The sequence below is a fragment of the Hyalella azteca genome, unplaced genomic scaffold, assembly GCF_000764305.2.
Source record: "Hyalella azteca isolate HAZT.00-mixed unplaced genomic scaffold, Hazt_2.0.2 contig7236, whole genome shotgun sequence".
NCBI classification, from domain to species: Eukaryota; Metazoa; Arthropoda; class Malacostraca; order Amphipoda; family Hyalellidae; genus Hyalella; species Hyalella azteca.
The window spans coordinates 165,422-176,428 of NW_025937364.1; the positions used below are offsets into that span (position 1 = coordinate 165,422).

The window sequence follows — 11,007 nt, forward strand, 5'->3', positions numbered from 1 at the left end:
CCTTACACGCGTAAAAGCAAAAATGACTAATTTAAGACAACAGTCGTGGTGTTTTTGAATAATCCAGAGCCATGCCTTGCCGTAGTGTCATTGGTAAATAATGTCACGTCAGTCAGCTGCTCTTAATATCACAGAACACCGTCAGTGTCGAACAAAGAAGCACAATAGGCCCATAGCTACGTCTCAACACCGACAAAATGTCCAAAAGTCTACCGTGAAAGAGGTTTTGGACCGGCAAAAGCATCCAAATCCCAGGCTAATTACAAGTAAATTACAATATTAAACGAACTGCTATGATCATAAATTGACACTAAAATCAAACTACACTTACGGGAATTAACTACGAATGGATTCTACCTTTATTACTTATTACGGTGGCAGATTCATGGACCAGAATCGCGATGATAAAAAAATGAATTAACAAAAGAATTTTTCTCACGAATTAAGCATAGTGCGATTTGTATGAAGGTATTGAAAATAAGATACAGATTGGCGGTGAAGAAAGCGAGTTAAAAATTTGTACTCTATAGGCAAACACTGCTAGAAATATTGTACGTAGTACTCGCACGAAACGGTATATAATAATTAATTTCGAAATTCCGACAACCATAAAGATTATTTTCCACTTGGCATTATCAAATTTTCTTCCGGGAAGAGATTGACATTTATTCAGAAGGATTGAATGCGGCATTTATTGAAACTGGCTATTTCTAGCTTGGCGCCAAAGCTCAGCAGGATTCTCCTGAACAGAGATGATATTTGATTCAATTTTTTTTACTAATGCTGAGCACAAAGAACAGTTTGGCAGGATTGGTGAAACGCTGGAATCAAAACATTCGTCGACAAGACAAGAGCCGAGTGACAATTCTGAGCGCGTAAGACATCTTAAGCACATAGCTGAAAAACATCAAGCTAACACAGCACTTGACGATGAGCGTCACGACGGCTCCATGTTAACTCTATTTGCGGCAGGCGGTTTCTATTTGTTTTCAGGAGGTAGAACTTAGTATGAGATTCTCTAGTATTTTTGTTCCCTGTCATTCATTTACCAAAATACTATAATAATTTCAAACAATGGCTAAATGAATGCAGATTTTGGTAATACAATCATCCATATAGAGCCAAATGGACTTCCCGCAGGAAATGAGTGAATTGATCTGTGTTTACATTACTCCACCCTCCGACTCCTTGAAGTGCGCAAGGAAGAACAGCTCAGTTGTCATTCTTCCTCCGAGTCGCCGTCACTTGAGTAGTTTTGAGTAGTAACTGGACGAGCGAAGGGAGCGCCTTCCATTTGCCTTAAAAATAACAGGTGCATTTAATTAAAAGCACACTTAAAATTATTTCGCCAATTAATGAGAAAGTGCTTCAAGTGAGGTGTGAGCGATCAACGATATGTCGTGCGCTCAATAGTAAATACAGGAACGGGCAAAGTTATCAAGACGATCGTTGTAACAAAACCATCATAAAAAGGGTATCTCATTGGTTACCAAAATACCTAGGGCTTTCTCTTATTGATAATAGCGATGAAAATTGACGGATATGCTACACATTATAATTGTGTCAGCTAACATTTTTATTCCTAAGGACGCAAACAACTGTTGTAGGAGTTAATGTAGAGGTATGAATGCGTAATTTCTGAAAAATAGATCGTGCATATGAATACAATTATAAACAATGGTTACTGAATTCATGTCTTGGAGTTTCTGAGAGGACATAACGACATTGGAACAGGGTTAGAGATTCAGAATGGATTATTTCTTATGAGCCCTTCACAATCAATGATCAGATTACGACTGCAATGAACGGTTCAAATATGTAAAACTTTTAAAAATTCTAGGAAGAGAAATGCAGAGCAGCAGCACAACTTGTGAAAAGAAATAATTTTAAGAAATAAGTAAGCCACTCACGCCATGGTGCGATAATAGTTGAGCCACTCCTCCGTCATCTGAGCCACAGGAAGAGGCTTCTTGTGAAGTTTCTGCTGTGCCACGAGAAGCCCAGTGTCGCTCTGACATACTTCCAGCCACTCTCTTAACAGCCCGGCCTCGCATCCCACCTGTACAATAAAACGTCATGCCAAATACTGAAATACTTCTCAACCTGAATTATATTTATTTTTTAGTGGAATGCTCATGAGTGCCAATGAGCTTTGTAAATTCAACTACATAGACTTTAAGAGTGACTGGGTTGAAGTGCGAAGCAAGAGCGCGGCGACACGGGAGCAGAGTTGTAAATTCGAACGTACACAATAAAACTATCGCAATAACAGCAAATTAAAGCAGAGGGAACACTTCACTACAGAAGCTTGTATTGACGCTCACCTCGGCTTGAGAAAGGAAATGGACGGGCAGAAGCTTGCCGTCGCTACTCATCAGAGGAAGAAACACGAGTTGAGACTCTCCTGGGTCCAAGATGGCACCTGTTTGACAAATAAATGCATTTCAAGCATGTAATATTTTTCGGCATTGATGAGACTTTCGTAGTCGTAATGTAATGATCATGGTCCGATAATTGCGCTGTCGTTCGCTTGCCACACTTTAGATCTCAATTTGTACTGCAATCACACTACATTGACTATAAAGCTAATCAAAAAATGGATTTAATCTAAAGCGTTTCACAAATTTAAATAATTTAAATGGTTTTGACACCAATTATCTACTACTTACACTAATAATAATGCTTATTAGTACACGTATACAACTAGAGACTTGCCGATAGCTTTAACGTGTGAGCGATCAACGATATTTCGATGTAATAATAATGAGTATTACCGAAGTGCATTGAAACGCAAGTGACAGCCAATAAATATGCAGATTTCAAAAGAAATTGTTAGAAAATCTCTCACCAGCTGCAGACGCTGGCAAGGACTGAGGGCAGATGGGCACGAGAGCACAAAAGTGGCCGCGCGTATAGCCCAAGGCTATAGGGGACTTGCAGCAGAAACTCGCATCCCACAAGAAAGGCAAGTAAACACCTTCGAATCTGCTCAAACATAGGTGAGCGATGGAGCTTACTTAGACCTAAAATTTGATGATGTAATAATGCACATAGGCGCGTGATTAAGGAAAGCGACTCGATCTTCAACTTTGACAACAAGTTGCGATTAGACCGGCCACAGTGTTTAAAGAGTCTCAAGCAAGTGGAACCCAAAGCCTTCTTACAAAGGCTGCAACGATGTTACATTACCTTTGGTTGTAGAAAGCATATCTGTATTAATCCACATTCCATTTTATGCGATAAAATGAATATATGAGTAGAACGTTCATGATTTTATAATCAAGTCGTCATAATTATCATTATCGCACTGCAGTACTGAAAATAATTGTAGCCGCACATCGCATAGGCATATTATTAAACTACAACTTAGTATATATAAGTTTACTAAATTTAAAGTATGACATCGAGCTGCCTAGTTTCATATGGAAGACAATTTTCCAAGTTTAAAACTAGTAGCACAAATGGTAAACAAGATACATAGGAGTTATCCATTAGTCGTTGTATTGACACTGACGACGTATAAAGTAGCAGCAAGTGCCCGTGCACAGGACCTACCTGGCGAAGCCCAAGTCTTCGCCTCTGAAGCTTTTGACGCACTTGACACCGTACACGATTATGGGCCTGCGTAAAATATGCGCCAAGACGAAAATGTGAAGTTGGTCTAATGCTGCTCCAGGCTGCGATGCAAGGCACACCAGCTCGGCCCATTCCTCCAGTACCTGCCGATAATCGTGGCAACGTTCAAAATATACCGAGATTTGTTGATATTTGTTTAATTCTCAGGAAACTCAACACATACCGTTACATGCTGAGTTATGGAAAATTTTTGAACAATTCCGTTATTGTACTTTACACCAAACATCTTTATACTAAACATAATCGAACATTCAACACACTTAGGCGGAATGTCAAGTTCAACAATTACTGAGCAATGGAAACTAAAAGATAGTCAGGTTTAACCTGATGTGTTCTTAACTAAAGCGAAAGCTCCGATATGGTAGCACCAACTAGATTGAAAAATTTCGTCATTGGCTTGAGTATATTTTATTTTTCATGTCTATTTGTTTGGTGGATCTGATTGAAATTTAATACGTGATTAAAACGGGAGCAAGTAAGTGTTAACAATGTCGAAAGGAGATAACTAATTGTCGCGATAACTAGAAATACATTCTTACTTTCTTTAGGCATGAACTAAAAAAACATCAAAGTTCTCACCTGGTTCTCAGGAACAGCGTAATCGAGCATGCGAGCTTGCAGCCTCTCGTACTCTTTCCAGCGCGGGTAGAGGAGATGCGAGGCGTCCGTGATGGAGGCAGCGAGGGCGTGTCGCAAGCAGTTGTCTCGGTCGAACACGCCCCACGTGGCTTGTAACACAGAGTCCAGCAGACAGTCCCCTATACAAGATTCAAGAAATCCGCACTAAGCGTAGAAGAAAGGTATTTCATTAGGTTAAATTTTTAAAATGGAGGATAACACTTTTAACACGTTGACTACGTATTGGTACATATGCGTACCACGATATGTATTTCTCCAGGAGGTAGTGGTACACAATTCAGGTTGCCTAAAATCGGCCAAATCCGAGAAGAAAAAAGGCCGATAATTCAATGTATACTAGTTTATTTGTAGGTTCCGCTGTAAAAATTCCATTTGTTTTCTTTTTGCAGTATTTAAAATTTAATTAGGAAAGGAAGTACCCCTATCATAAATTTTTTTAGCCGGCCAACGCAATTGAGAAAAACTATATCACGGAATTTGTCCGAAAAAAAATGACCGTCTGGCAACCCTGCTTAAAAAAAGTACAAAAAATGAAATAATAGTATAAGATGAAGCAATCGTAGTCAACGTGTTAACGCATTCATGAAGATTTTTTTTAATGTATGCGATTTAAAACCTACTTGACAGGAAGTTGAACCATGCAACAGAAAATAAATATAAACAAAAATGACGTATAATCAATAGAACGAATATATAATTAAATTTTAGCATGACTTTTCGAAATAAAAACTAGTTGAAACTTCAATTGTCTACCCTATAGGCCTACAGGAAATTATTGACAAATTACGGTTTTTTATAGAAAATACAATATCAATTCGACGCTGTGATGAGGCGAAGAAAATAATAGTATGTTGAATGCACCAACAAATTACAAAACACTCCGCAAAGACTGTATATATACCAGCCGTCCTGTTCCAGAGGGCGTAGAGGCGGGAGCCAAGTCTTTCTGTGAGCTCCAGTGACCAGTTGATGATGGGCGCATCTTCCTCTAACTGCTTCTGAACGTCTCGGTCCAGTAGCTCGTCCCACAGCCGATCCTGCACGCTAGTGCTGCCAAGGTGCTCGATCTCTGTGGAGAGCAACATAAATGAATATAAGGTCTATGGTGCAGAAAGAATACCATGTTATTTTGAGCCTTAGGTTTGGTGCTGAACAATATTAGCAGCAGAATCTATGTGTTTGTCGTGAACGCCATTGTTATAATTAGGGGTTTAGCTGAAAACTTGTAATGCAAAAGAAGAGCACTTAAATTTAAATCATAGTAGGTGATTTTTATTCGCGATTTAGCTTAATCTCATTAAGCGCACTTAATTCATTCTCCAGGGACAGCCGTAATAGAAAATGCCTTTTGTCCGAATAATTTTATTACCAACAACAAAAAAAAATACGGCGGTCGTTGAGATGAAAGGGTCTCGATAACCGGGAAGATGGTCGCATGCTAAGATGTACTTTCGTAAAAATTAAACTAAACAATACAATATAATATTTTGCATTGCTAATTTGGTGTTCGTGCTCGCATTGCAGTAAACCAAAAATTAGTATTATTTATGTTTATGGATAGATAACAAAAAAAAATCATGATCGTTGACAATAAACAAATGGTCAAAGTACAAGAATAAACATGTGGTCAAAGAGTAGCAAAGAAGATATTTCTTCACCAGGAGGTAGGGAGTAGGTGACAAACTCAGACACGCAGTAGCAAGGGAAAGCCTCTCTCCGCTGGCGCAGGGAGGCAGCGATGCTGCGTCGGATATCTGTAGCCAACTCAGGAGCCACGAAACAAGGCACTCTTTTTGCTCCACAACCGCCACCATGGATGCCAGATAGGATCGTATCGAGCAGATCTTCTCTTCCAAACCTGCATGAAGTTTGCACTGTTTAGTTTCCTAGGCCGATGTGTCCAAATATAGTATGTTCATTGACATTGGCAAAGCATTTCAAACGTGGAGATTTCACAAACATTTCACTTATTGGAGATTCGAAAAATCCACATATGTTACTAAGAAATTTCTTTACGGACAACACTCATAAAATTTGCTTAAATTAAACATACCGTAGTAAGAGTGCTAACAAATTTCTAGCATCATATACAGCTAGTTTGAGCGGATAATTGTACTAAGCTAATGATTACGCAATTCATCTTTCACTTCCACGGAATCTAAGACAAGTTGAGATGATGGTAAGTAAGGACAGAGAAAACTTACTTTTAACGCCAGACTTATTGATCTTACCTGATGGCTAAGTGAACCAGCGTGTGTCCCTCGTCAAAAGCAGAAGGGCGTGCTAGTAGCTTGATATCGGTGCTAGTAAGTTTCCTCATAGGATCACCTCCAGCAGATAAGTATCGCTCAACAGGTTCATAGTTTCCTTCAACCACTGCCAGACAAGCGTTTAAAAACGCCAAATCTGCATCTCGTAATCTCCGTCGAAGTTGTCGCAAGAGCCGTTCTGTTTCATAGTTATTTAGTGCTATGGCCCCTTCGTTGGCTCTACCTCGGACGCCCGCGTCACCACTGACTGCTACAGCAGATGCTCCAACACAGATCTCATTCGCATTAACTTTACACAATGATGCATCCTTCTCATTAGAAGTGATGCAACTACAACCATTGTTTGGATCTGTGCTAAATAATATTTTATTTCCAGCCGACGACGAGTGAGATCCAGCTGTATGAGTGGGTGATGAAGCTGTGGTAGTGATGGTGTAGTCGCTGCTTTTAATGGCGGAAGCATCATTTATACATGACGGCTTCCCAGAGGAAGACTTAGAAGATTCCTGTCTATTAGATTGTTTTTCAAGCACCAGCTCACTGCGGTTTTTATTAATGATATTTATACTCTCACAAGTTTTAGAGATATCAGTGAGGGCAAGAGAGCCCTCGGTAGATTTTTGATTTCTACTGTTTGGCGTATTTACATCATTGCCTAAATCGTGATTTTCTATACACTGAGATTCAGCACTATTACCAGTGGACTCAAACTCGGCGTCCGTCTGGGATTCAGAGGTGGATGTTGTCCCTGAGCAGCCAAGCCTGCTCTTTGAAGTCTCATAACTGCCATTGGGAGGAACGGGCACGTTATGTTTGCTGCCATCAAGGTCTCGAGACAGAGCAGTTTTTGGAGTGGTGCACATGATACAGCGAACAGATCTCGGCCAGTTCTCGTAAGTGCACGCGGGGCAGCACCATTTGTGTTGCAGTGTGCACTGCTGCTCTGGCGAGGGAATGCCACTTGGACTCGTTTGTGTTTCATGATTGACCCTTGACTTAGAATTGGGAGTCTTGGGCCCCTGTTTTGGAGAGCCTTGTCTCGGGGGCGACCGACGTCCTTTAGGAGATGATTGATGGAGCTTTAGAGGAGGTGACTGGCGAGATTTGAGAGATGGCGATTGTCGCGATTTAGATGGTGGAGACTGCCGTGACTTGAGAGGAGGAGACAGACGAGCCTTATGGGAGGGAGAATGCACGACCTTAGTAGGGGATCCAAGACTGATTTTGAACGTAGGAGAAGAAGACTGTGGAGACATAGTAGCTCTTGACGTTTGCTGTGAAGGAGGTGAGTGTGCACCAAAGGCATCATCTCGGATGTCAGTAGGGCTTACACTGCAGCTGTTCTTCTGACTAGAGCACTGGGAGCAGCGGATTGCTCGAGGGTAGTTGAGGTACGTGCAACGCGTGCATGCCCACTTCTCTCCTCCTGTAAGAAGCAATCGTTAGGATTCAATATACCAAAATGAGGTACAAAAAATTATCATGTATTATTAATAAACATAACATCAAGTTCAGTGCTATAACACTAATCTTCTAACATCAGTAGCATCCATAAGAAAATAGTAGTTTAGGGCAAAATAAATCTCTGTCAGGCATCAGAAGATGCTCTGTCGGGAATCAAAAAACGAGTTTTTTAAGAATAATAATACCTGAGTCATGTGGCCTAGGAGGAGGAGAAGGTGCAGAGGGAAGAGGGTCAGTATCAAACGAGCTGCTCTGGTTAGTTGGGATGATTTGTTGTACAGGACGAGAGGAGCCGCACATAGTGCAGCGATGTGCACTCTGGTAGTTGAGGTAAGTGCACAAATTGCATGGCCACTTCTGGTTCTCTTCTCCATCTCCTCCACTCATTGTGGGAAATGACTAATTACCCTTAAGCACCTCTAATTTCCTAAAATATTATCTGTAAACAACAGAAACTTATTAATAAAAGACCTATAATCAGAAACATGGGTGAAAACTCATAGTTGATATTCGATAAAAATAATAAAACTTTACAAGATAAGTGTCTCAACTATAAATTTACCGCATTAAATTCACACATTACACAATAGTGTCAAAATATTGAAAAGAGGTCAAAGAAATATTGAGCAAAGGTATGGAGGGTGGCCAAAAAGGCCACAGCCTCCACCGAGTTATCTAGCACTGAGGAGATGCTGAGGGTTATAGAAAAACATGTATGTACAGGCAAAAAGATGCAGTGTAGACTGAAGGGGAACCCCACACTCAGGGCAGGGGCCCTAAGAGTATGTCCAACCCTGAAGGTGTAGGATGCCAAGGGAGTTGCAGTGGCCCATGAAAAGCTGAGCCAGCACTGAGTGGTGGGGAGGAAAAGCCAAGAAATGAGAGGCAGCAAGGCAGCCAGTAACTTGTTTATTCCAAGGTTTCATTAATGCTAGCAGATGCAGACATCTCCCAGCAGAGAGTAAGCTGCGCAGGCAAGATAGGTACCATTGTATAGGACAGGGGCCACTAGGTGGCTAAATATGGATAGGGCATAAATCCACTCCAAAACTCCAGGAGGAGTGGAGACAACAGGATAGGAGTGGCAGGGCTGGGAAGCGCTAGCCATGGAACTGCGCACATGCAAGGTCCAGATGAGATGACAAGGAAAGGATTCCTGTCTTGGTATGGAGGTGTTTGACAGAGGTTATCTTGAGGCATCCAGACACTATTCTCAAAGCCAAGTTCTATATCATTTGTAGACTTGCCACATCAGTGTGAGATGTAATGGGGTGCCAGATGGGAGCTGTGTAGTTTATGATTGGTTGTGTGATGGTTCTAAATGAGGCAATATCTTCCTCTGAGAAGCTCCAGTTGGCGCCCGCCAGGGCGCCATATGATTCTACATAGATGGAAGCAAAGGTGTAACAAGTAGTATCTCACTTTCCCAGGGGACTCCCAGGATTTTGTAGGTGTATCCAAGGAAATGAGGCTATTTCCGATTTAGGCAGACAGATGTGTGAAAGATAGGTGGGTGTCTGAAGAGAAAAGAGTGTTGGAGGATTGTCCCTGGGCATAGTCAGCTTTTTGGAATTGGACCAGTCAGACACCTCTGAGAGATGCATTGCCAGGTCAGCCTCTGCTGTGTCTAGCTTCTGAGGCGAGCAGTTTTTCCGGGTCATCTCTGTCACGATCATTACAAAGCAAGGATGGGGCCTTGGCTCTATTCTCTAAACAAAGATAACTTTAGCATTAGAAATATATACAAGACAAACCAACATTATAGTGATGTACCGAATGTAGAATTTATAACACCGAGATGTAAAAGATATATAAATTTGCGTATAAGATGTATATCAGTGTCAGCGTTCATTAGGCCATTAGACCTGTTGCCAATTCTTAGCATCGCAGAAATATTTACAGCTTGTTGCAGGTCTCAAACACCCAACTCACTGCTTCAATTGGCTAAAATAATACATTCTATCAAAATGGCAGCAGTGGAAGGTGAAGGCATTTATTTGAAGCGGCCCAGCGATAAGCAACGTAGCTGCGGCTTTGGTTAAGAAAAACTCCATCATTATTTCTGCCCAGCATATTGTTTTGTTTACTGTCTACAGTTTGGTAGCACATTTAAGTTCTTCTGAACATGAAAGGAAATATAGGTTTGTTCATCATTTTTTATTTTCTTGTGTTTCGTAACTGTCATTGCTTTACAGGAGATGCTTCCAGTGAAGTGCCCACCATAACACTTGTTGGCTTGATCATATTTTACAATGAAAAGAATTTTTATAACTTGTTGCTAAAAGTTGCGTCATCACTCAACACATTGAATGCAATATCTACCTTACCTACATGCGTTGGTAAGTTGTCCGAGTCGTAATGTGTTACCATATTTGTGAAAATTGCATTTGTGCATATTTTACGTAATAAATCATTGCAAAAAATGCATAGAATATTTGAATAGCTATAATCAACAATAACACTAAGGAGTTTCTCTATTTATAACTCAGTATGGACATACATTTAAACATTAAAACATGACTTTTGTTTACGTGATCCATGAGAGATGTTTCAGACCATTTGAATGCTGAAATGATATAGCTTTTAAATGTTGTTTACATTATGTTGATAGGACACTTTAGTCAGTCTGTCTTTATCTCATGCTTTTTATTTGAGCCCTTTATTATCGAATGAGGAAACATCAATAGATGCATAAACAATTTTAAAATTGGACCATCAATAAATATTGTTTGCACTCATCTCATTAGGATCTCTATTATTTGAACAAAACTATATTATACTTATAGTACATAGTATATTGGTTTCGGTGCCCGTTAGACCATTAGACTAGTCTCCAATTCTTAATTTCACAGAATATTTACAGCTAGTTGCCGTTTTGAGCATGAAACTCACTCCGCACGCTCCAGTTTTGATGTGCTTAATTGTTTGGCTACCTCACCTACTTGACTAGACCTGTAGCAGGTAGCTGGGATTGAACCCACAACTCAAGAGTTCAAAT

At 40.4% G+C, this 11,007-nt stretch overlaps 1 protein-coding gene across 1 annotated transcript; it reads right to left on the reverse strand.

The window, feature by feature from the left end:
- Nucleotides 1-300: 300 nt before the first annotated feature.
- Nucleotides 301-8,450, reverse strand: LOC108672471 (ubiquitin thioesterase trabid). Its single transcript, XM_018160136.2, has 10 exons — nucleotides 8,195-8,450; nucleotides 6,507-7,971; nucleotides 5,934-6,133; nucleotides 5,177-5,344; nucleotides 4,216-4,394; nucleotides 3,556-3,719; nucleotides 2,849-2,985; nucleotides 2,325-2,422; nucleotides 1,911-2,059; nucleotides 301-1,298 (listed from the first exon to the last, which is right to left on the reverse strand). The coding sequence occupies exons 1-10, from the start codon at nucleotides 8,394-8,396 to the stop codon at nucleotides 1,220-1,222; spliced, it is 2,841 nt and encodes a 946-aa protein (XP_018015625.1). The 5' UTR covers nucleotides 8,397-8,450; the 3' UTR covers nucleotides 301-1,219.
- Between the last annotated feature and the right edge of the window lie 2,557 nt (nucleotides 8,451-11,007).